The sequence below is a fragment of the Fistularia commersonii genome, chromosome 11, assembly GCF_037954325.1.
Source record: "Fistularia commersonii isolate RoL2024-O1a breed Wild chromosome 11, RoL_Fcom_v1.0, whole genome shotgun sequence".
NCBI classification, from domain to species: Eukaryota; Metazoa; Chordata; class Actinopteri; order Syngnathiformes; family Fistulariidae; genus Fistularia; species Fistularia commersonii.
This window is the reverse complement of record NC_141294.1, coordinates 629703-656451: the sequence shown is the minus strand read 5'-3', so window position 1 is coordinate 656451 and position 26749 is coordinate 629703. Positions and strand designations below refer to the sequence as shown.

The window sequence follows — 26749 nt, the reverse complement described above, 5'->3', positions numbered from 1 at the left end:
CACATTAGTATTCTTTTATTATATCGACAAAGCTGTCATTACACAAAATAACAAGCTTCTTCCGAAAAGAATGGCGTCGCGGCATGTTGAACTGTACAGGGACGAGACGGAGAGGTCAACTCCCCTCGGGGTTAAAAAAGTACAAATAAAATCCGCAGACTCAAATCCTAAAATCCTTTACTTTCGAACCCCCACGAAGCGTTACCTTCTAATGTCAACAATATATTGAGCAACTCTGATATAATGTAGGCTGACCTAGCGTTTTAAATACCATCATTACCCTTTGGTAATACAAATTTCGGACAAGTCGACGTCCCTAAGCGAAAGAAAAAACGATTGACAATCGTGCGATTTGGAGTTTACTCAAACTTCTCGACAATTTCAAATCAAAACATTTGCCGGCTTTAAATTTAACTCGACAGGAGCATCAGATTTATCGAGGACCGAGGGGCGTCCCGTGTTCAAGCTATCGCACTCGATTCGTGTTCACAGATCTGTTCGGGGAAATGAGGACCGGACGGCCGAAGCGTCGAGGTAAACGTGGCAAGCGTTCAAATATAAACCCATCAAGAGAACTGGAGGACCACAATAGATGTTCAGATTCACAAATGGCTCAGCACATCCCTCCACCCTTGACACAAGCGGAAAAGCACGCTTTCTAAAAGGGCCGAGAGCAGCTTGACCGTACGGACGCCACAAATCATAATACCGACGGGAGTGTTTCCGCCGTGAGGCCTCAACTCTCGTTGGAGCCGGAAGGCAGACTTTTCTCTTTTTAAACCAGCCAACCCCGTTATAATGCGGTTTGTTTGAAATACAGGACACAAATAACAAATAATAGCAGTACAGCCACACTTCGGTAATCCTTCTCAGATCTAAATCGTATCACTGGATTGGAGTTGCACTTATAAAGAAAAAAGAAGAAAGTGTCATACTAAGAGAAGTAAAAAAAAAAAAAGTTGGAGGAAAAAAAATTAAAGACTTAAGAGCAAAAAATAAATTAAAAGTGTGTGAGTTATTGGACTTACTTGTTCAGCTAAATATTTACAGTTTGATAAATCTTGTAGTAGCCATGGTCTCACAGTGCTTCAACTGAAACGGAGATTTAAAATACTTACCACTTCACTATTAGCAGTCAGTCTTGTGATGCCGAAGCCCGAGGAAAAGCCTCACGCTGCCAAAACATCTTATATAAAAGAATGAGGAAAAAAAAATGCATACACACACATATATGTGTGTATGTATATATACCTATTTATCAATCTATGCAATAATTTTGGTGACTTCTTAGCTTTTAGGATGACAAAAATCAAACACAAAAAGAAAAATTAGTACCAGACTTGCCCAACTATTGCTTTTGATGCAAAATATCAAAATCTAGACTTCAAATGATGGGTTCCAAACTATGCGTGCAGCAAAGTCCAGTTTCATTTTTTTTCGATTATTAATCGCTGCTTGTCACTAGTGTCATCTAGAACACTTGATAAAATATCTTATCACCGTCTATAAAATGTTTTCTACAGATCTGATGCGGAGCGGGAATACCTTTGCTTCTTATGAGAGATATATTACTTGTGAGATTAAGAGCGAGGAAAAGGCAGCAACGCAGCAGGGCTCGGTGCTGCCGCAAAAAAAAAAAAGGCTACAAAAAGAGGCTAATATATAGGCGTAACTTTATAAACGGCAATGAGGTGCACAATTCAGCTCAATAAATAAATATGAAGAGGTGAAGTTCATATTGCAGAAGAAAACACGGGCCGCCGATTATCCTGGATTTGTGTGAAATATCCCTCCTGGAACGAGACGGTCTGAGATGGGTTGGTGACGCTGAATGATTTTGTGGACATGGAAGAGGGACGGAAGTAGCAACTTCTTCCCCGGGACAAAGACATGCAACATTATTTACACATCACACAAGTACCAAACTGGGGGCGAGAAAGGCCACCACTTATCCCGTCTCTCGGTGTGGCGGCGTCGCCATCGCCAATCTGTGTTTGGACACGTGAGTGTTTCACGTTTTTACTTGAACTCCAAATTAAAAACTCAAAAGTCTTTGCTTTGTGGACACAGAGTTGCCGTCTCATTGAGTTTTCCGTCTGGAAGACACACGGGGACGTTCAAACACAGCTCCTCCCCCTTTCACCTGAATATCGCCGTCTTCCAACAGTAAGAACCGCACCGACGGGCCAGCGGATGATCGAACGCCGTTCCCGCGCCGAGGAGGGCTTATCGGACGTCTTTGCCGCCGGATGTCGGAACGCCAATCTTGAACGTCGGGTGTTTCTGCACATACACAGTACGTGCTGTTAAAGTTAAACAGGGAAAGCGTAGACTGTCCGGGTCCAGCCACCAGGAAGACGGTGGCCTGCATGAGTGTGAAAAGCTCCAAATGTGCTTTGCATTTGGAAGGAAGAGCTCGATGCTTGCGGTACTTGCTCTTTCCTTTCCTCGGAGCTTTTTGAACCAAATACTTTTTGCTGAAATCGGGCAGTGCGCTGATAGGATATGCCAAAAAAAACTCATTTACAGCCCACGCCAAACATTTCAAAACATACGGTTCCCCGGAGAGGCAAAGTAAATGTCTATCGGCACATATTTTTCTAAAATGTTTGACCTCATTTACCAAAGAAAACCAGCGGGGAGTCTGTGTTGTAGGATTGTGGTCGCCTGCGTGCGGCGCCGCCACGGTTACGCGATGCGCGGCGCAGAGCGGTCATTGGTGAGGGTCCTCTTCAGCTTCACTCCCTTGCGAATGGCGACCAGCATGTTGCCGTCCGGTCCTTCTCCTGCCTCGTCTCCCCCGATCTCGCCGTGAGGGAGCTGGTTGGCCAGCGGGACGGCGGGAGGATTGGTTGTAGCCTGGCCGCTCCACGATGCCAAGGGTAGCGCGCCGCCGTCTTCTCTCCTGGCGAACGTCGGCGAATCTGGGGAGTCTCTGCCGCCGCCGCCGCCGCCGCCTCCCGGCTCTTCCGCGCTTCTGCTCCCGTTCACGGCTCCTGTCATGTCGGGCACCGTGGGGATTTTTACCGGGACGACAGGCGTGCGGATGGGGATGGGACCCGCCCCGACCACCGAGCCCGAGCGGCGAGCGGAGGGTTTTGAAGAAGGGGTGCGGCGGATGGTGGCCACCCCAGGGGTTACAATGACCGGCCCGTGGCCCGAGGAGTAGCAGCCAGAGGCGTTATGGGAGCCGGGGTAGAATCCCTGGCCGGAACCGGCAGAGCCTGCAATTACACAAAACAAAAATGCCGCTCGAATCGACTCCCAATTGATAAACTTTGGAGAACTGGCCGCCGCTAGAGTGCAGAAACACCTGCAGAAGTGACCGCGAGATATATGTGTGACGTTTCGAAACGCACGTCCGTGACCGTGATCTACCTGTAGGGGTCGTGGGATAAGGCCCGGCCGGTGCGGACGGATAAGCCGCGGCGTGGATGGGCGTGGGAGGGTAGGCCCCGGCGGGGTACGCCGCCTGCCCGGCGTAGGCGCCCTGAGGGCTGGGCAGGCCGGCCGTGGACGCCGGACGCTTGGTTTGGAACATCCGACGGTACGACTGCCCGATGTCGCTGTTTCTGGGGATGGTGGACGACTTGTCGTAATCGGCCGGCTCCTGCTCCGGGTCCTGGTCCCCGGCCATCGAGAAGTAATCGTAGTCGGATACTAGAGAGGAGGAAATAAGGATTTAACCGCATTGAACGGGAAAAACCACTCGGGACGCGTCTTTGTTGACGCTACCTTGTGAAGGGATGGTGTCTTCGGAGCAGCACGGCGTGTTGGTCTGCGTGCTGTAACCGCTGGAGCACTGGATCGAGTCCCGACTGGACCGCTGCGTGTCCAGCTCCAGACTCCTGGACAGGGCGAGGGTCAGCTCCTCGTGGTCCTCCAGCTCGGCACTCTGGAGGAATCCAGCAACGGTAAAGCAAAGAATAAAAGAAATGTCAATTCATTTCCCAGACATCATTTCCTATGGTCCAAACGCTTCTCAAAAAAAGCGGAATAACGTGAATGTAAATTGTAGACGCTCCTATTCGTATCATACGTCTTCTGAAGTTGTTAGCATGATTAGCTACTGTGCTGTTCCAAAGGGCATCCGCCTGCAGCTGCTCAAGCGTGAGAAGGAGTCAGCAGAAACCGCCCGCGACTCGTGAGCGACTGTCGAACTCCTGACCGTCAAACCGACCTTGACTGGTGTGGCCGAAGTCCCGCTTCTCTCGTCCGCCGACGTCATTTGGTTGGACGTCTGCTGCGCCGCCGGAGCCGGAGCCGGAGCCGAGGGGGAGAGCGGGAGCGAGGCGGCGCCCGGGGCGCTGCTTCCACTACTCCTGCCGCCGGCGCCGTCCACGGCGGCCGGGGCTTCTTTGTCTTTCTTCTTGCGCAGCGTGTTGACCATGGGCTGATCGTACGGCCCCGGTTTAGCCCAGTCCTGAAAAGAAAGGCTAATGAGTTCTCCCGCGGATGCCTCGGGTCGGCGATTCACATCCGTCTCTTCGCTTTTTAGGGCTTCGAAAGAAGTACCGGAGTGGAAAAGAGACACAACGAGGCGGCGAACGCGGCGGTCTGGACGGACGCCGTGAACAAACCTTCCAGCTGGGCACTCGGGACGAAGGCGCGGCGGGAGAGCCCATCGAGCAGTAATGAGCGTAGTCCGGCAGCAGGGCCGAGGCGGGACGGGACCACGGGCGCGTGGGGCAAGAGGAGGAGGAGGAGGAGGAGGACGACGACGGGGAGGACGCGGGGTGGAAGGGGAAGGCGGTGCCGGACCCGCAGCCCAGAACCCCGCCGTTGCTATGCAGGTACGGGGAGTTGGCCGGCCCGTAGTGGTCGAAACCATTGGACAACTGGACGTGCGTGTCGGTCGGAGGAGCGGCGACAACAGAAAGAAACAAAAATACAAACAAACGATGGGATGAATAACAGATGGCATAAAATAAAACCAATATGCGAGACCACATTTATGGGCGGAAATCAAACAAATGAGACAAATAATAATAACAAGGAACACGTGTTCACAGTGAAAAGGATAAACCAAGATGCTGAACTCCTTCCCGGAGAGTCACCGCTCGGCGCGGTCGGCCTTGTCGGCGTGTTACGCAGCGCGAGGGAAAACATGCACGGCCCGGCGTGCGGTTTAGCGAGGAAGGGGTTGAGGACGGAGCGCACGTTCACCGGGAAGGAAGATGAGGGTCGGGCGGAGCTCCGGTGTTTCACCTTGTCAGTCGCCTGCTGAGCCGCGACATCGGCGGCGGCCAGAGGAGGAAGGTCGCCGACAAGCCGCCCGGTCTCTAACGGCTCGGAGGAGCTGGAACCGGGACAAGGCTGGGACGGTGAGCGGAGCGGCAAGCGGGGAGCGGAAAACAACGGGACCAGCAGGAGGAGGAGGAGGAATAAAAGGCGGACAGGAAGAAAGAGAGATTAGCACGGACGTGTCGGCATCGGGGCCAGGAAGTTTGTTAGGAAGCGGAGGCAACATTTCCACAGATCTCAGCCATGAATCAGCCGTGCAGGCGTGTGAAGGTAAAGCGTGCACGTGATGTGCACTGAGCCGTGATTCCAAGGGCAACGAAAATCCCGGCCGCCGTGATGGCTGCAAAGTGGTTCCAGCCTTTAGATTTTTGTGTCACGCAATGAAAGTCGCAGCAATTTGAATTTTTTTCCCCGGGTTTTCTTGAACGCGGGCCCGCCGGCCGCTATCGTCACGCTAATGAAGCGGCACGTATCGGAGACACGCTGACAGACATGACCTCAGCGCCCGCCGTCTTTGGAATACCCTCTTTTATTTTTGCGGCAGTTCACAGACATGATCTCAGTAGCTGTTGACTTTGCAATTTGCTCTTTTAGTTTCGCTACGGTCAATTAGAATGCAGTTCAAGGCCTCGGTGTCTCCGACCGGAACCGAACCGCAGAGCGTCACGGCGGTTCCCCCCCGGTGGAGCGGCGGCAGACTCAATTCCTCTCCGTTTAGGAAATAATAATAATAATAGCAATAAAATCACCGCGTCACGAGAACAAACGCCTGCTCCCGCCGGCAAAGAGGCTCTCGCCCCGGCTTTCATCGTCCGACTCCAAAATAGGCGTCGACGTGCGAGGAGCTAAACATTTTGCTTACCTTTGTTTCCGCGGGCATGGGCGAGGACGATTTGGACGAAGCGTATTGGTCGTGCGATGAAGAAATGAAGCCGGAGTCGTGGGACGAGACGCTGGAGAGGCGAGCCGGGACCTGCTGGGACAGCGTGGAGCTGCGGTACCGATGGCGGGGTTGGTGGTGGTGGTGGTGGTGGTGGAATAGGTGGTTCGAAGAGGAGGAGGAAGAAGAGGAGGAAGGAGAATGAGAGTGAGAGCCGCCGGATCCCCTGGAGTCACTACTGTTAACGCTGTTCAGACTACTGTGGAAGGGGAAGGAGTGGATGATGATCAGGCTCCGGAGGAGGAAGACACATTGACACATGACACAAGGAGACAAACGCGCATCCAGACATGGGAGTAAAAATGATATTAAGCAAGTTAAAAAGCAGTCATTGGGAAGGTGAGGGCAGAGGGTGGAGGAGACGGGGGAGGAAATCAATTAACACGGCACAGCGAGATGCAGCGGCCAGTGACCGAGGCACGTCAGGAAGCCTCGGATAAATAATAATCGCAGCGAAGCCGTAATGGACAAAATAATACGCAAGATTCCACATGACTTTCACCGTATGTGCTAGAAATGCTACAGAAAAATAGCAACGGCATGGACGCTGACTAAAGTGTCAGCCAGACATCGGACGTCTGCAGCACATAAACCGCTGCTTCGAACTGATGCTGCCAAGGATTTTTGTTTTTTTGAGAAAATGCAAACAACAAAACAAACAAAAATGAAAATTAAGCGTTATTTGGCGTAAACACAAAGACAACGTGCAATGGGGGGAAATCATCATACTTCATTACTAATTCCAAGTACGAAACATGGTTTGATTTGTGAATAAATTAACGCATAACCAAACGCACGCCATCATTTCTACTGCATGGCAGAACGCCCCGAAACAGAAATTGAAATGAAAAGACCCAGAAATCTAATCCCTTTCTTTGGAATCTTTAATTTTTCTTTTTCATTTTGGGGGGAAGCGCTTGCAGCAGGTCAAACAGAGCGATGCAGCTTCGTGAGGTAAAGCTGCGTCAGTCACAGCTCACAACCACCACTGGGTGGCAGACACACACAACAATACACTTTGTTTTTCCTCTTTCTTTTTTATATCCCCATCTACCGCCTCCTTTGCACCGTTTAATAAAGCACCGGGTTAATGTGTAACCACTGATAAGGTTCGACCTTGAAAAAACAGGGCAGTGACGCGTCTGTCCCGGCTGTCTGTCCAAATACATTGGAACACATTTGTATTTTATTCCACGCCATTCGATTCGAGAGCAAACTACATCCGACGACGGTTTACAGGGCCGGGACGCGAGGTGTCCTACGGCGGCCGTTTACCTGCACATGCTGGACTTCCTGGATATGGTTGTGCTCGGGGACGAAGGCGGCGTTTGATACGACCAGCCGTAGTCCGAACCCTTCAGGTCCAGGATCACCTGGCGGGAACGGAGGAACTGGTCAGCGCTACTGACGGAGCCACCGACTGATTCGGGTCCTTTTTTCTGGAGAAAAGCTTCATCTTTGTTTCTCACCTGTTCGCTGGCAGGGGGAAGCTTGTGGGGGTCAGAGGTCAGGGCTTTGAGGTCGTCAGAGATGGCCTGGAGATGGGTGACCTCTCCCAACAAAGAGATCTCCTCATCCTGAAAGGAGCGTTTATGGGCGTCTCAATGCATTATCATTTGAAAGACACCACCACGGTAAACGCTCGTAAATTACACGGCAGTAGTCACACACGCGCGGACGCTTCGAGCGGGTTTTTCTCTCGAGCGACAGGTTACGTTTCTCACCACGACGGGCCGAAGCATGGCGACGAAGCAGCAGAATCTCTGTCTCTCCTCGATGAGAGCCTTCCTCAAGGCCTGTTTCTCTGCTTCTTCCAGAAGAATGTATTTATCGCTGACATCCTGCATGGCGCTGTCCAGCTGGGGCTGGATATCGCCGCGGCCTGGCGCACACGAAAACACACAACACGCAGAAAAGGAGGATAAATGGCGATGGGAAAAGTTATGGAACGGCATTAAACCTTTCAAATGCGCGAAATAAACAGCTTTTTTTGATGAGCGCAAACAATAAGCCCATGGCAGCTCACAGAAGTGGCGTGTTTTCTTGGCCTTCTACCGCGGAAGCGTTTCCCTTTGGAAGCGTCACCCAAGTGTCGCTCTGCGTCTCAAAGCTGTCCGGCTCTCCTGGTTTCAGAGGTGCTGAGCACCATAAACACAACTCCAGGCTAATCTGTTGCTTGTTTGGGGGGTTTTTAATCTTTTATGGTAAACCAATGAAAGATCTCGCTGTTTAAACACTTAAAAACTAGCCTGCGGTTAAAGCGGTTTGAGAGGGAAACTGTGAGTGTGTGTGTTTTTTCCATGGATGGCAAGAGTTCCTGTTATGTCTGTGACCATCTGGTCATCGTGTGTGTGTGTGTGTGTGTGTGTGTGTGTGTGTGTGTGTGTGCGTACGCATATGTAAATACAGCTATATCATAGCATAATGAGAAACTTAAGGTTACGGTGTTATTCGCTGCTGTGCGTGCCCTTGTACGGTGTGGGGCTTCACCATGTTAATAGAGAACAACCTGAAGCCTGCTGAGCCCTCTTGAGATCTGGGCGGAGGCAGAGCGGCTGGCGGCTGCCCAGGGCGACATGCGTCCGCCCAGCCTGGTGCACACGATCCAACCGTTCAAACCGCACATCCGCGCACCAACATCAGCACGCAGACACTCCTTCAGTCAAGGTTAAACCCGAAGTGGACGACTTTGCGGTGTGTTTGTAAAAGAACCGGCTCCTCTGGCGGGCATCACTTAGGAGTCTCTAAATAATGCGAATCAGTGGCATTCAAACAAAAATACCCCCCATAGAAAACAAATGTCCGACTTCTAGTGAGGACGACCTGTCTGCTCGGGTCAGCGCTCAGTACTTCTTGCCAACGGCCAGTGAAACTACAATTAAAGGTGGATGTCAAACACATTGAAGGCGATGGAAAATCACTAGGCTTAACGTTGTTGGAAATTTTTCAAATAAAGCACGGCGTTATTGCAAAACAAGCAAACGGTTAAGTCGCTGGGCTCGCACACAAATTCAGTATTGTGAGAAACCGTGAAATCAAACGGTAAATGACTAATATTTTGGGTGGAGGAAGGTCCTTCTGTTTGCTCTCAAAGCAGGATGATGCCAAATTCCCAACTGGTTTTTCCAGTCATAGGGATTTGATGCGGTGCAGCTTCTGTTAAAACCAAAGGCAGTTCGCAGGCGTTTTTCGTCACGTTAACCGATGACCCGATGCATTTGCAAAGGAATACTAAATGTTTTTTCTGGTCCGTCTGTCTGTACAGACACAAGAGAACGGAGCGACACGAAGCAGCAAAGAGCACTCGCTCGCTGGCCTGCAGGCCCACCGTTGAGCAGCTTGGGTCGGTCTCTCCCGACTCCACGAGCTGACCGCCGATAAAAGCGTCAGGTTCGCGGGGAATCGGCGGTGCGACCGTGGCTGAGGCGCCGACGCGGGTCTGACATGCAACATTTGCCTCTTGGCGACATGGAAACTGAGCGCAATAAAATCAAGTCATGATCCCGAATGATTAAAAGTCCGGTTAAAAACGAAGCGTTTTAATGATCGGCAACAGCTCCACGCCGAGGGAGCCGCCGCCGCCGCAAAATTACAGATGCGATATTTTAGCATTATTTTCAAGCTCATGACTCAGTCGGCTTCACGGTGGAAAGGTCACATTTCAAATTCGAGAGCCAGAAATTCTGCGGTGTCTCACTGGCAAAGAAGTGAAAAGAGGAAGCTGCTTTTCTCCCACTTGGCAGACTGTTTACTTAACATAACCATTGCGGTTTTGAAAAGACACTACAATAAGTTGAGGTACTTTGCCTGAGCCAGAGGGAAACTCAATGTTTTCTCTGTTGGGTTGTTTTTTGCTCGTACGCACGAGTATCAATCAACATCATATTATTTCCACGTGACCCATGAAGAAGAAGCACGCTTTCCTCTGACTCTTTCGGTCGCACGAGTAAGATAACATCTCTTGGGAAAAAATCCACAGACTTACAACGTCACATGTGGATGGAAGGGTTTGAAAAGGGATTATTCCCATCATGTCGTCTTCTCTCAACTGACGGCAAATAAAGATTCATTTCCATTAATGCCATGAATGAGTTTGTTAAAGAGAAATCCTGGCTGAATTGCAGCATTATACTTAGAAACAGAGCTGAGGGGCAAAAAAGTTCATTTGGGAAATAAATTGATAGCTTCTCTCTGAACGTCGGGAAACGGTTCATATTCAAATTCCCGAGCAGGTGTCTGAGGGACGACCTGTTGTTTTTCTATTTCGTCAGGTTTCTTACTTCACAAAAATAGCTACTTACAAAAAGGTTTGTCGTGGAGGCACAATGACTCATGGAGTCAGGAAGATTACGCAATCCTTGTTTTTACCAAACTCAACCTGCCAGAAATTCAGTGACAGCGCCGACACATGCATATACATGTGCTCCCTTTGGCTTTCCGCCGCTCTCTCACACACACACACACACACACACACACACACACACACACACACACACACACACACACACACACACACACACACACACACACACACACACACACACACACACACACACACACACACACGTGTGCGCGCACATTCATCACACACACTGCACGAAATCACATGAATGCGCATGCATGCTGCCCCCCCCCTCCCACACACACACACACACGATTGACAGCTCAAAGTTTCACATGACCAATGATTACATTAAGTCGCAATGATTGGCTGCTTCTTAGCAAAGCAGAGGTAAAAAACCCTCACGAGACACAAATCTAACAGGAGAGCGATGGTCTCAGCCCAGGCTGACGGCAGCGGCGCCACCAACAAATGGGGAGCACTGGGTTTGGGGACCAGGGTTACAGTTTATGGGTGTCTTCTTGCAGAGAAGTCTATCTGCAAGAAGTAAATACAGATGCAATTTGAGTTCAAGTCAGTGAATGGTTTTCACTGCCACAGCAGTTTACGGCAAAGCGTAAATTAGGAGCGACCCCCCACTGGGACGGTCCGAAAACCGGCGGCGTGTTTTTGGCGGTCGTCTCCACGCCACACCTCTGAACCTGGAACAAACCCGAGTCGCTTCTCGAGAAGAACGTTTCACCATTTTCTTTTTATGGGAACCAATAGGGGACCGGGAGCAGAGGATGGCCGGGCGTGCCTGCTGTGTAACTACACAACAAGAATGAGAAAAGCCATAACAGGACAAAGGAAAGGAGGCGAAGGAAGGCGCAGTGAAAAGGTTGAACCTTGGCCTGGGTTTCTCAGGACGGACAGAGCGACGAGGGATGTATGACTTGCGCTACATTGCTCTGACGATACAAACGCTCTGACATCTGTATATCGCAGAAATATGGATAACACATCCGCTGGAACGCCGGCACACATCGAACAAGGCGTTTGTATTTTACGATGAAGTCTTTATTTACCATGCCGTCTTCACGATGCAACCAATTTCCTTGATATGACATGGTAAGCGACCGCCTCGGACAGGAAGTCCGCTCGGCAGAGCGACTTCCCCGGCGAGTCGGCCGCAGTGCAGCACGGAGGGAGAGCGGAGAGAGACCGTGGAACGGGGAACGGAGAAAGAAAAAGCGAAAGCGACGTCCTTGAGATGCCGCCACGAGTGTCTGCATCCTCACCGAGTGTGCCATTTATTCACATTGGGGCTGGATAATTATTTCAAATAAAAAGGCTTTGCTGACACGGTAGAGGCATGATCATTCTTAACCATTTTTCTCACGTGTCAAAACGAACACACTTGATCTTTTGATCTTGAAGTTGCAAAAGAACAAAACAAAACACACCAAGAAACAGGGAGAAAGGAAGAGACAATTAATAATGTTTGCAAAAGACCTTTCTGAACATCTGTTACCAGTGTTTAAAGCGCACAGGCAGCATATTTATCTAATCCTTTTTTTCTGTGCTATTTTTTCCTCAGTGTAGGTGTTGTGTTTGTAAAGCCGGAGCCAAGAGGACTGTAGATGGAAAAAGCCCCTGCCCTCTAGAAGTGTTGTCCAAGTAAGGTAATGTTTAGCCAGACTGGATCTCCACGTCTGTAACAGAAAGGACAAACATGCCCAAGACACTTCACTGCTGTCAAATTAAATTCTCATATTTATTTTGGACTATCTCCCACTTGAGGTTTAAATTGACCTCTTTATTCACAAGGGGTTCGCTTTTATTTTTCTTATCCGAGGGCTATTTTAAAAGTTCCATTACTTAGACGGTCTCTGTTTGTAAAAGTAAACCAGCGCTGAAGGAACATCAGGCCAGATTTGATGACCGCTTGCATAGAATAAAAGCACATTCGGGTCTCGTGCATGAATCTATACACAAGTCACTCAATCCACCTGAAATCCAGATCAGTCAAGCAGAGAAGATTCCTGAGAAATAAAGAAACATTTAACTCCCGTTTGGCCACAGATGTTCGACACACTTCCATATTGTCCTACAGTTGTTCATCTCTGAGCTTCCAAAGCGGGTTCCTCAGCTCCTCTCCTGATAGACAGCGAGGTCATCCTTCACGTCATCGGGCCAATATTTGGTTTCCTATTCCGATGGAGTACGGCGCGGGAGATTCATTGCTTTGGGTTTTGGTAAAAGCACGTAAGACTCAATAAAAGTTTTGGGCATGTATTATCCGAAGGAACTATGGAAAATTTCGATTGCATTCTATTGAGGCGCAATTAAAAGCTAAATCATTAGGAGTAGATGACAAAAAGTGTTATTGGCTGAATCGCCACCACGCCCGTCTTTTTAAATAGACAACTTTAATTCGCTTACTTACCTTTCTTTGCTTTCTTCTGAAGTTTCAGCGTGTCTGAGGATTTCTTCTTGATCTCCTGTCGAGCTCTTTTATACTCTGATTCAAATGGAAATGGAAAATAGAATTAGGTTTCAGGCGGAGCTTTCATTGAATTCAATGTCAGCTCGTATGGTACTCGACAACACGCCAAATACATTGAAACACAGCGAAAGCTAAACGGAGAATATCTGCGCAGGGAATTATTCATCCCGATCATGCATTGTGCACGACCCCTTTCTTCGCCTCACCTTTCGCATGGTCCTTGTCCAAAGTGCTGACCCCCTTTTTCCACTCCTCCATCTGCTCTTGTAGAGGATTGATCAGGGCCTCCAGGAAGACCCTGGGAAAACACCACCTTGCTCAGGAGGCCATTTTGACCGACGGTACGATTTACCGGCGCGTTTCCGTGTCACCGCTCGAGGCAAGACGTCTTCCTTTTTGGGGGAGCGGCCCAACTTTGTAACTTGGATCGAAAATAACGGAAACGTCAAACAGGATCCGTTATGAGTAGGTGGCCCGAATGCGAGCGGCACATGCACTCGGATACTCAAGGCGCTGGATCAATTATTAACGGGAAAGAGGGCGGAGGCGGCGCTCGGGTCTGACCGCGGGTCGCGGGAGGATTTAAGAGGCTTGTGCAGTCATGTCTGTCAATCATTACTCAACCGCGCCGGCCCTCCAAGATGTATTTATGAGTGTGTTTAAGAAGCCGTGAGAGTTCGGCAGCTGCAGGCTTAACGCATTAAACTAAAATTAGACGCCCCGCTCTTTCAGATATTTGGCCAAAGTGGATGTCAGTGGGTGGTGGGCGAGCACAGCCCCCCATCTTTACAGCCCATGCTATGGAGATCCCAGAGGAATCTCTGCTCAAATGCCATCCAGAATTAGAGGGGCCCTTGTCTGAGCGGTGTGTGTGTGTGTGTGTGTGTGTGTGTCGACATGGACGCCTTACAGATGCCTGCGCCGCCAGACAAATTGTCTCTGTCCCCGTACTGTCTCACGCACAGACGCCACACGCCGTGTTAATGGATAGAGGATATCTTGAAATAACAAGTCACAATTTTATTGTAGCGCCCGCTGTTAGCGTCAAACGGCGCTGACCGTGCGGTAAGACCATGCCACGCAGGGAATCCACCCACTTTGTACCGTTTGTGAAGAGCGATAATTACGACGACCGGTTACTCGAAAGTGTCAAGAGATGAGAATTTTGAAAGGACCGTATGAAGACAAACTAGCCTGTATCGCTAGCAAATATTTGCCCCCGCGTGTTGCCATATTCGAAAATATAAGTGGCGTGACGTGCAAAGAAGGAAAAGGGTGTGAATGAACCTTACATTGAGAACTGCTTGAATTTGGCCTCTATGCTGCGATGTCTCATGCACATCCTGGTCAAAGCGGATCCGATGTCTCTGGTCCCGCCTGAAAGACATTGAGACCACAAACAACATGAGCTTTTCATTCGGGGTCGCGGGGAAAAGTCGACCGACCGTCTGGCTAAACGTCGGACGTCGAGCCGGCTTCGAGCTCGGTGATAAACAAATGCATGACCGAGCGACGCCTGGTTTTTATCTTGTGAGGAAAAAAAAAAATGAAAGCTGGAAATCTTAAATGTGACAATCTTACTTAGGAACATACAATAAATACATCGAGGAACATAAAGGGTCGGGATGTCACTCAACACAAACGCAGACAAAAGCTGATGCACGACTGACACATACACTATATCAAATTCAAGGGAAAAGATGAAGTCACGTCTCGTGTTTCGGAGACTAGTCGTTTCTTTCACACGAGCTGACTAGCTGTTCTCTAGTCGGCCCCCGGCTAGACGGCGAAGCAGCGAGGTGACATTGATTGACAGCACTTTTGTCTGGCTGCTCAGTATGACTCGCCAGTTTCTCTGCAGGACCAAAGTACTAATCTGTGTCTGAGTCTGCATGTGTTTTTGTGCGTGAGAACAAGACAGTGGGAGCAGTAGGATCTTGTAGGAGTCTGTGTCAGAGAATCAGAATGATCCACTATGTGTGTGTGTGTGTGTGTGTGTGTGTGCCGATGAGAGGTGTGAACCCCCCCCCCCCCCCCCCCGTGGTCGGTAAAGTCCGTAAAGCAGAGCCGTCCCTCGCTCTCGCTCATTCAGACACACACTCATACACGCAAACACACACACACACACACACACGCACCAAAAATGGCCGGAGTTCTAAAAAACCAAACCGCTCGTTGGGGAAGAACAGGGATGTCCAATGTTAAGGAGACAAGTGAGCATGTTGGAATTGTAAAAGTGAAAAAAACAAGAGAAAACAGAATGAAGTTAGTCTGTAAGCCGATGTAAAACCCTCAAGCACCTTCCAACAACCTATAATTTACTTCAGTCCCAGTGAGACGGCGTGACCAAAGTGAGTCTACAAATCCCCTCATTGTCATAATGACCGTTCAGTGTTATTGCAGTGTGACGAATAGCAACCGCTGCAGAGCGTGGACGCTTTCTGTTATATAACACTATGACGCTTGTTCATTCCTGTTTGGTCTTTTTTAGTCACCCATCTGTCATTTCATTCACCAACTTCTATCTTACAATAGCCGCCTGTTGTTGCAGAGGGTGCGGCTGATAGGAGGCGAGCCGCCACACGGAGGCCACGGTCCTTTTAAAAAAGCGGGGCCGGTGCTGTCGGAGAGGGACTTGGGTTTGGGACGATTATTCATTTGCTCGTACTCCACCCACACATCTGGACGTGATGGGAGGCGCGTCGGGGAAAGTAAATCTCCCGTTAGCAGTACAGCATAGGGCGGGTGAGTCCGCAAGATTACTAGAGACACATTTGGTGAGGTTTCTTCAACTCCTTCGATGTCCGACGCGTCGTCAGCGCTGTCTCTCCGAGAATCTCGCTCACGCTCGGTGAATATAGAGACAGATGTGCCTGCGGCTGGAATGAGCGTATGACAAGACGTTGCCTTCCATGAGCACTCCAGGTAGCTACACAATACGCCTCTGTGATGACTGTTGCCTTGGAAACGGCATAAGTCATTGTATCCATTCAAGCAGCGCCGGTGTTTGCCAGTTAGCCCATTATTATTTTACGTAAAGCGACTGATTTATCAGCATTTTTGAAAAACATATAATCCACATGCTTGTGATGATATGATGAAACATGTGCTGGGCAGCTTGTGTGTTAAAATTACTTTACAAAACAGGGTGCGCATTGTTAAAATGCGTGTGATTTAAACAGAGGGATTATTTCTTTGTATTAGCATGTTTAATCACATCCGAAGAAACATCCACCGATCTGAAGGGAGCGTGAAGTACGATTCGTGTCGGTAGTTTCCCATCTTGGATTTCAGGCGCGTTCTGGGAAGCCCGGTTCGCCGTCTGCAGGACAAAGTGGCTGCAGACGCGCACAACACATCGTCTACCCCGTCTAGCACTACGTGACCCCTGCACAGAAATAGCATCACTGGCGGTTCCAGCCGTCTGTTGGACACACATGTGTACGTGCACGGTCACTCATAGGGCAAAAGCCAAGCGTAGCGTTGCCAGGCCGCACTGACGACCTACGTGCACGCGAGCGTCTACTCACTAGCCGTCAGTAGAAAGAGCTGCAGCGTAGCATGGCGCTGTGAAGCTTGTAAACACACCTGCATCCCCGACAGTTGACGACACAGAACGCAGACACAACGAGCACCACCTTTGTTATCAAACAGTGGGAAATGGGCTGTTCCTTTATCCAAGCGAGAAAGAAAACAGTACCCGGACGTTCGGGGGGGACAAAAAGCACAAAAATGGTCCCGATATGCCGTGTTGCTAATTTTTGTACGATCAGTTTTTCACAACTTGGTTCACGCTCATCTTGATCCGTCTACAACGGGGTTTATCCTGTCAGTTTGGGCTCACAGACGAAACCCGTCACAATCCCGCCTGTGTATTCCATGATTAAAAAATATTAGACGCTAACAATAACAGATGTCTTATCAAGCGCAGCAGCTGTGATAACGTACGACGACCGCTCTCCCTTCTTTGAAAAGAGTTCCCCATTTCATCTTAGAGACAGGTGTACTTACTACAACATAGGCGACTCTTGGATGCGTGTCGTAAAAGCTGAAAAACATACTTGTTTTCTCATATTCCCGACAAAGCCTTGTTTGCACCGGATCCGTCCACATCGCGGTTTTGGTCTGTCTTCAGTGTGACCTCAAGTCCTCCGGGAGAGTTTCAGCAGTGGGATGATTATTACTTTATTTTTTGCACGGACTGGCTGATTTGAACATTTTGCAAAAAGTTTTAAGCGGTCATAACGGCTAAGAAGCTTTATGTTTAATAAAAATCGCAATCATTTTTCGAGATCCCACTTGTATAGTGAATGAAGTTTGGTCCACGTTGTGTTATAATGACCATTTTGTCATCCATTAAATTTTTTTTTAAAAATGACTAGACTTTGTTTCAGCGTTTGCAATGAACTAAATCAGGCTGATAAAATGTACAGATTACGGTGGAGCTTCGGTCGCGTTTTATTTTGAAAAACCGGTGGATAACATCTTGGTGTCTGACTTCATGCACCTGGAAGTAATGCGGCGCTGCGGATGCCAACTGCCATAAAACCTCACAGAATAACACAACTCCCTGCTCTACACAATTTATTGTGGCAATGAAGGAGAGAAACAACAAGCTGCCAGAGCGCTGGGAAGCAGAAAACTCGGGTCCACAGCCATATTTGTGATGCGGGTAGCAGTTGTTCAACCACTGCCCGGACCGGTTTGCAAGCACTAACTCTTGTGCACATTAGAAATTATTTGCCAAATCTGTGCCATTTATATTTTTGCCAGGAATAAAGTCTGTATATTCTGCGGGATGTAACTATGATCTAACTCCAACGCTGGGCTCTCTGATGGAGGCTTGTCTGCTTCGGTGTCATGTAATGTAATGTCCAAATGACATTCCCTGTCCTGCCAGCATGATCTTCGCCTCATGCTGAGAAAGTAGGAGAAAACAGGAACGGCTCTTCAAATATTCCGTCCTGTCATCTAAAACGACTGAGATGCGAATAAGAGATGAATACAAGCGAGCGGGACTCCAGGTGCGAATCAAAGATGTTGGCAACCCGTTCTCTGCTACGCAGATCCAAAACTGCGGCTCTTCCACGGACACCCTCAAGGATCACCTCAAGAACAACTCACAACCGCTGCACTCACTACTGTAAACATCTAAAAGAAAAACAGGAGAAAACATCGTACCGGCTTTCGAAATTCCTTTTAAAATTCTTTAACTGTTTGACCGACACTGAGGGCCTCCAGGCTTGTTGCAACTTCAAGATTTGAATTTGAGTCCAACTTTCCCGGACGACACGGTACGACCGGGGGTTGTTGATGCAATGAGGGAATATACTTCAAAACTACACGGATACAGACAATATTTGAACCCCGGAAAGGCTCAGGTTGCATCCCAGACATGACGAGACCGGACGCTTGATGAAACCATCCATAAGAAATCAATACAGCAGGAAGTCACTTTTTCAGTGTGCATTATAATTCTCATTTTCCATTTCATTTTTGATCCAGCAGAAGATCTCAGCATATCATCGGACTTCCAGTCCAATTTATTTACAGATTTAAAGAAGACTTCTAGAATATGAACCCAACGTAGCTCAGCATGGCAATGTAAGCAAATGATGACGGCCTTATGTCAATTCCACTCAAACGTTGGAGGACCGTTTGTGTTTCTGGTAGAGCCACTGAAGAATGCATGCCGTACGCACGACCACGGCCTGCATCTTGCACTGATTTCAGCTCATCATCGTCATGATTATAGAGACGCTGAGATGAAAGCGAAGGGAGGAACCGGCAGAAGGAGAGGAGAAACGGCGAGCTCGGAAAATGCTGGGGGAAAGCCTATCTTTCATTAAAGGCCGACGAGGACGAGAGCGATAAGGAGAAAGGAAAAAAAGAACGCCGAGAGAAAGAGGGTAATTTGGCCCGGCCCGGTTAGCTGGATGCAAATATCTGCACGGGCACCAGATGGTCGCCGTTAACTCCGGGCCAGTGGTTGCACTGATAAGAGACTGGAGACCGTACAGCTGGATGCAAACGCACTAACCCAGCTGGACAGAGGTAACTCACTAATTAGAGAGCTGGAGAAGGAGAGATTTTTGTTTGTTTTCCAACTGATGCGTTCTGCATGCTTGTGCGCGTTGGAGCAGAGATGCTAAAAGAGCAACGTTCTTTGAGTGACGGCAAAAATAAATCAAGTCTACCAGCGATGCATTTCTGCATTGAACTGCATTTCTGCGATGGAAAAAAGAAATCCCATTTCCCCTATTTTTCAAATGGCACGCAGCCCGAGCCGAACAGTTGGCATGCCCAGATGGAGCCACCCACATAGCGCAGACACGACCTACCATCGCATCCACCGATCTGTCCTCACTGTCTGTCTGACGCTACACTTTCAAGGGTTTAATTAATGGAAGTCCTGGATGGCTGATTTGTTATGCTATCTACTGGAGGTAACAGTAGATGAAAGTAGAAAGCTTAGAATAGCCTGTCCTCTCAGTTGCTCTGGCCTACTTGGGAACCGAGCTCACCTCTTAATTCATCAATGGCTGATGACAGACAGTCTGCATGTCTGTCTCACCACACACACACACACACACACACACACACACACACACACACACACACACACACAGTCAGCAAGTTGAGCGTCAATGGGCACCGCCGCATGCAAATCAGTGCACGAGGAAATGCACACACACACACACACACACACACACCTGCTGTGGTGTGACTTGTGGTGCTGACATACAGAAAGCTGTCTGACTGCGTCTTCCAGCAGCTGTCACCCAAACGCAGGGCAAGGAAAGGGGGGGTGTTGAAACATGAAAAATGTGAATGAAATAACGGAAGTCCTTTCCGGATGCACTTTCTGCATTCCATTTACAAGATGATCGCGCATTTCTCAATATTAAAATGGTTCTGGTTCAAGCAGGCAGGCATCAAAAACACTTATGAATGGCATCGAATGGGCACGTACTGAATTCGCAACATTAGTGCAGGATTGAAAACATTTCCAGACTTGGCAAGGAGCTTCCTATGGTGCACTTGGGAGTAGATAAAACAATGTGCAAAGAGGTGAGGACCGTAAACTGCTAAACGGCGTCATCATAGCTCCTTGGAAGTCTCAACATACCGTGCCCAGGCTCCGAAGACAAAAAGCCTCCTGCGCCCGTCACAGGTCTCGTTTAAAACCACCATACCGAGGGAATCGTTCGCATCGCGGCCGAAATAAGGAACCAGCCCGCGGTCCATGCATGCAGACAGTGGGAGTTCACTTTATTGCTTCGTGGTCGAGTAATCTGTCGACTCGTGTTGCCGATTTTCCTCCTGACTCCAAATGTGCAGATGTATGGGTGTTAGATGCGACCTCTGTAGCGCTGCTGTGTACTGTAGCTGTGAATGTGTGTCAGTGTGCCACTGCAATGCAGTGAAATGCATCTTGAATAGTAATGCGGAGGACGCGCGTTGCCTTTCCCTCCTTTCCGTTCCCCTCCGCTGCCGGAGGCTGCATCTCCATCGTCTCCATCTCGACCGTCCTGTTCCTCCTCTCCACTCGGACCCTGCCCCGATCCCGGTTCTCCTTTTACCTGTGCCTCTCCTACTAATTTCCTCAACCCCTCTTGACCGATCCATTATTTTCCCGACCCCGCCTTTTCTTCATCCCCTCTTCCTCCCGATGGGAAACCTTTCTGCGTGCCTCCACTCGCCTCTCCATTTGTGTGGGAAACGAGAGCGATGGAAGGATTAATGCAAAGCTACCGATCCATAGCATGCGTCGTGTGGGCAGCGCCCCGATCACCTCAAGAGTTGAGCCCAGTAAAAACGTGTATTTTGAACGGACGGCAACAAATCCACGCCTTCTCCATCCACATCGAACTGGGATGCTGGTATCGAGCGAGAACGTCATTTGATGAAATCGGGAACCTGAGAGAGGTTCTGCAATTTTCCAGATGAGCTCTCCAACTAGATCTGCCACAGGCAAGACGGTCATTTAGCAATTCTTTTCACAAAGTCAACAATAAAATCCAATTTCGGATCCATTTCGAATGAAATTACTGCACTAAATATTGAGATGGGATTCAGAACTGAAACGTAGAGAAGCAATCATATAAAACTTATTTACACAGGAGAGCGGCGTGCCATGGTGGAATGTGAGGAGCTACATGGACGGCGGAGAGCAGCCGTTCCAGGGAAGCGAAACGTTTTCCACCTGCGTGTGGTTCTGCAGCGGGAATGCTAACGAGGTCCAGAGGCCACGGATAAACAAGAAAAGATAGCCGGCAAATGCGGCCATTATTCTGTGCGCCTCTTTCACGTTTGCTTAGCGAGCGACGGCGTGCCCCCACGTCATTCCCGTCATTCCCCATTTATGCCGCACGCTATTGTTCCCATCCATTACTACAGCAGGGGATGTGAAACCAATTAAGATAACAAGAACGCGTTTCTACGAGCCTTCAAAATGGCATTGTCCTTTCTCCTGCCTCTGTGTTTCACGTTCGTTATTTGTCATCTTGTTCCCGCCGAAGTTCCCCGGTTACGGAAAAGTTCTTCCTGCTGTGCCGATATATCATTAAAACTATAAATATTGCACATCTGGTATTTATCACCGAACCAATAATTGAGGCAACTCAGCTAGCATGTTTTGTGGCGCCCTGAAAAAACATCTTCTAAGAATTTCTTTTCCTAACGTCGTATGTCTACTATTCATATGAACCACATAAAACGCATTCAATTTAAAAATGCTCTAAATCTCTAATTTTGTTATTACAGGAATCCGTCCACTTCCTCGTCACATTTTTAGACGTCCGATGAGAACGTCTCCTGAGCGGCGGAGTCCAAGACGACTCTATGTCGTCGTCCAGTTGAAGGCAAAAGAGGTGATTGATTTCCAAAGAGCAGAAATAACTTTCCGGGGTCGACCGCCGGGCCGCGGCCCGGACGAGCAGATGTTTCAGGTGAGGCACAAATGTTCCCCGGCATCCCGCTTTCGGAACAATGTGATTTGTAACATTTGGTCCTCGGGGGGATCGTTTTCTTCATCGTCTTAACCCGGTGGAAAACAGAAGAGCGAGCGGTGGCCCCGGGGAATAATTAGTACTTCATAAATCACAAGGATACGGGGTTAATGCACGCCACTTGTGCCTGGAGACATTCTGAAGAGCAGAGTACAGTACAATTACTCCGTAATTCACTTGAAGTACGAGTGGGGTACAAGAGTAACACATGAATGTGCTTCTCAGATAGCGATCACGTGCCGGCGTACAGTCTCCAGGCAGACTGATATGCTAATTTATGCTAACTGGCTTACTGCGCTCATTTTATAACGACGCGTTTAGGGTTCAGCTGCAGATTACAATGCAAATGTAGGTCATGAAGGAAGTTCATCTCCCCCTTGCAGTTATTCTAATGTATTCATTTTTTGATATCTCCTTCTACGCTGGGATCTTTTATCTTCTTCCACGTCATAAACTCCGGCGTCATTTTTCATCTTTCTCGAGCCTCTTTCCGAGCTCGGTCTTCTCCTCTTCTTCTTTCTCTGACGCCTCACTACATGGCGGGCCAGGACGTGAACACGGCGCCCGAGTTAATACAGTCGGTGAGCGACTGACCAGTTCAACGGGCGGTCAAAGACAAAAATAAAGGTTCAAAGAGATGGAATGAATGTCTCATGGGAAAGCACGCCATGGAAGTACAGCGTCTTGGTGCCTCCGCGCTGGCGCCGGTGCCAGCGGGAAAACCAAGAGAAGCATTTCGTTGGCTTAAAGAAACACGTCGGTTCCTTGACGGGTTGTTACTTTCGGTGCCGTTTCCCACTTCACGGCGTCACTTTGCCAAAATGGCAATAACAACGACATGATACAATCCCGAAGGCTGCGCCGCATCTACCATGGGATCGTGCTTTCGCAGAGCGACGATACACAAAGCATACATGGGCCGCTACGTGAAGCTAATTGATTGTAACACACTCACGGTTCGTGCAGTTGGTTGTGATTGTCGTGACGCGGCACAAGACACTATGAACTTTTCCTTCTGGCTAGAGATTAACTTCACCTCTATTTATTTCAGTCGGCTTGACGTGCTGCAGTGGTGACGTTGCGCAGTGCATGTATTTTAATGCGACCCCCCTGGACGGAGATTATGTTTGCTTTGCAGCTTGTGACACAAGTCATATTTTCCTCGGCCGTGGCGACTGTTAGGACTGACTTAGTGAGCCTATCATCTAAGCCTGCTGAAGTAGGAGGAATTTCACATTCTTAGTTCCAATCGAGTTACCGTGGAGTGCAGAGGGGGCGGATTTCGATAACCGGCGCGGGTTGTTTTTGAAATGACATGCGATTACCTGAATATCGGCAGGAAAAAAAAAAAAAAAAAAACACGCCCGAAAGCGGGCTTTTCACCACGGTTGGTTCATTTTCCCTTCTTTGCCTGTTCCAAGTCAGGGGACTTCCTTCTTCTGTGACAGAGGGAGTGCGCGGCCTTTCGTCTGGGAGATACTGGTGATAATTAAAACCAGATAAACACCGGAGAGACTGAGCTGTTTGTCAGGACAACACAGCGCTGCCTTGTTTGCAGTAATGGCCACCAGATTACACTCGCAGTGTGTGTCTGAACCTTTGCATGCTTACAAGTATGTGCTTGTTTATGTGCAAGGGCCCCCAAAGCTGTTAAACAGTTAGCAGGGGGACATTATCCGCCACAGTGTCACCCCCTATCCGTCCACCCACACACATATTCAGACTCCGCGCACAAACACATCATTCATCTAGAGTGTTTTATGAAGTGTCTATAGGACGACGGGGAACAATCAAGACACTGAAAGCTCGAGTCGACCGAACGACTCAAATGGATTTGAAGCGAGCCGTCGCTTATCATCAACGGAGCATTCTGTGGCTGCCGTATTTTCTCCGCCGGAGGATACGGTCATTTCCAGCCAGACTGGCACACATTACGCATTCACTCAGCACGGTTTGAAAACCTTTCAGAAAACAAACAAACGAGCTTGTAATTGAAGCCATCGCATGTTGGCCTTTACAAGGTAGGATTTAATGTGCATAGAAGTGATCGCCCCTAAATGAGGTAATACTCCTCTTACTTCCGTTCCACCTCTTTCACTGCTGCTGCTGCTTTCTGCAGCAGATGGCTCGCCTGCTTGATGACACAGCAACACACTGACATCCCGCTGTTTTTTCTGTAAATTTATACCCCAGTGTCAATGTTATGGCACTCCATTCTCAAGTGTGTATTAAGTCCCCCCCCCGAAGAGGACACACACACACACACACACACACACACACACAACTTCTTAGAACCACTGCTATCTTAAGGCAGCCTCAACCTTCCAATTTGTCCTTGAAGTTTTGAACCGAACACAGAGTTCATTGAGGACATTGAGGAAAAGTCATTCAACTGCATGTAAACACAAATGCAAAAATATATCTAATGTTGCATTTCTTTACTACTCAGTTCTTTAGTTTGTAGAAGGCGGTGCTGAACAAGGACAGGATGCAGGCCAGATAAAGTAATGTGTTCCTTTCAGCCTCAGAAACATCTAGGTTATGGACTAATTGCACGTGGTGTTTCCAGGAAGATCATGCATATGCATATAGTGGGAGATCTGAAAATCCCGAGCTTCGAGCAAAACGGGAGCAGGGGGTTGATTTAGTATTCTGTTGCATGTATGAACACTGCTGAAGAAAACACATGTCTGTTTTCTGGCGAAATGTCCCGGCCTTGTAAAATCACACTCGGCACATTGGGTGCACGAACGGGAGATACTTCAACACTTGCGACAGCTTTATGGCCGTGGGTGTTTTAACTCTATCATCTGTTTTATTCCATCACCCCTGCTACTTTTACATTATCCCAGCTCAGACCCTAAAACCAAAATCATTCATCATTTACACAAATTTGGTTGTCAATGGTCACTTTTCCATACAGTACATACAGTGCAATTAACAAGAAGCCCGATATCAGAGTAAAAACACATTTGTTAATTTTCCCCCCACAAAAAGAGGCGTCTGGGGAATTTGGATTCACGTGTCGGACGCGTCCAAATGAATGGCTCCCCGGTCAGGCCATGTTAATGTTTAAACAAAAACAAGCGAGACGACGCCCTCAAACAATTGTGTGGACCTTCACATGCATGCAGCGGAGTGCCCAGAGGAGCTCAAACAAACAAGTTTAAACAAGGTGTTTGACCTACTTTCCTCTTGTCGACGTACTCGCTTTCCGCGTCTCCTCGGCAGAGTCTCCTTCGTAATCGAATCAGTTTCACGCGAATTTCGGTCAAACGCAGACACGTGAACTCCTGTTAGCCTTACCTCCATGACAAGCACATTATGGTGCATCAAGATAGACCTTTTTTCCTCCTCATGCATGACAATCTAAAGCATTTACATGATCGCAACAACTCCTCTTAGCGGATCCTGCGGTCGGGCGGGAGATCCGCTCGGTAAACGATGACTCTTCTGGCTCTCATCGTGCGCACAGAGAAATACTAACGGAGAGCTGACAGATCTTTAATCTAACTATTTCAGACGACCTTAATTTGATTTTCAAACTCACCCAGCTGTGATAAATCTTGGCTGTCAACCTGACGACTTGGGATTTAGCGTCCCCCCCCTAAAAACTCTGGGATCTTTCAAACTATATATTCTGTCTTTGTAGAAATTAGGAAATCATTTCTTTGTTTCTCCTCTTTTCCAAATTGCACCACAATAACAAACAAGTATTTAATTCCCCCCCCTGTATTGCAGACCAGTGGCCATTACTTATTTAGGGACCTGAATTTGATTGTACTTCATGATGCATTATTTGATATTTTTGATGGCGATACAGAGAAGCCACGATGCACCGTCACAGATCAGGGGATTGTAGGCCTGAGATGGATAGCAAAATATGCAAAGTGGAATGGGACTTAGTAACACATGGTAACTTTGTGTGAGTCATAAAGTGATTTAACTGTTGATTCCAGTGATTGGTAGGATTCCCAGGATGGAGCCACTGCAAAGTGAAGGGAACAGAGGCTGGATTGAGAGCAGCGGAGCGGCCGAGTCCAAAAGAGCAGGATTCCAGGCCTGGGCTTGACAGAGGACAGGAAATGTATACGCTCATGCCAGTGTTGAACTGAAACTGGAAACGAGGACAGAGGCCTTTCAGAGAGGGCACTCAGACAGTGGACTGGTTCAACATCCCAAGTTGCCCTGGAACAGAGGCCAAGCCATGAATTAACAGGGGTCCAGAGAGAGGGGCCGCATTTTTACATCCAGACGTATGGGGATTCGTCATTGGAAGAGAGCACGGAGCACGGCCGACAGAATGAGCTAATGCAGACACACATTAAAAAAAAAACAACTTTTCAAACACCCCTTGTGTTACAATGAAGCTGCGCCGCGGCCACGACTGACCTGGAAATGTTGCATCCATTTAAGATGTTTTTTGTGCGTTGAAACCCAAAGGATTACGTTGCAGGTTCCAGGGAGTTCCTCGTGACTCAACCTGCGTGTCTGCTAATTCCAAACCCGGTAAGTGGATCGCCTCTTCATTTTAATTTCAATCAGGTGAATGTTTGCTGATTCACAATGAGAATACGGGTCTCCGTCACCGGATAAAAGGGGACGACGAAGCACAAAGCCCTGATGGAAAAGGGACCCGGGCCTGCAGCGTGCACGCTGTCGCGCAAACAAACAGCGGGCAAATACGTAAAGCCATAAAATGAATGGACACACCTGATATCACG

General features: G+C 48.6%; 1 protein-coding gene across 4 annotated transcripts in view; it reads right to left on the bottom strand.

Moving 5' to 3' along the window:
• LOC147229176 (protein MTSS 1-like) overlaps positions 1-26749 on the bottom strand; it is a 41609-nt gene continuing 14860 nt past the window's right edge. The window contains exons 4-16 of one of the 4 annotated variants that reach the window (XM_086156006.1): positions 14307-14391; positions 13221-13312; positions 12955-13029; positions 7909-8066; positions 7654-7761; positions 7460-7557; positions 6107-6383; positions 5209-5316; positions 4581-4838; positions 4181-4423; positions 3736-3895; positions 3379-3660; positions 1-3224 (exon numbers count right to left, since the gene is read on the bottom strand). In XM_086156006.1, coding sequence (XP_086012132.1) covers positions 2689-3224; positions 3379-3660; positions 3736-3895; positions 4181-4423; positions 4581-4838; positions 5209-5316; positions 6107-6383; positions 7460-7557; positions 7654-7761; positions 7909-8066; positions 12955-13029; positions 13221-13312; positions 14307-14391 — 2480 coding nt within the window. In that variant the 3' untranslated portion in view covers positions 1-2688. The remainder of the gene's footprint in view (positions 3225-3378; positions 3661-3735; positions 3896-4180; positions 4424-4580; positions 4839-5208; positions 5317-6106; positions 6384-7459; positions 7558-7653; positions 7762-7908; positions 8067-12954; positions 13030-13220; positions 13313-14306; positions 14392-26749) is intronic. The other 3 variants (XM_086156008.1, XM_086156009.1, XM_086156007.1) reach the window with 3 other exon arrangements.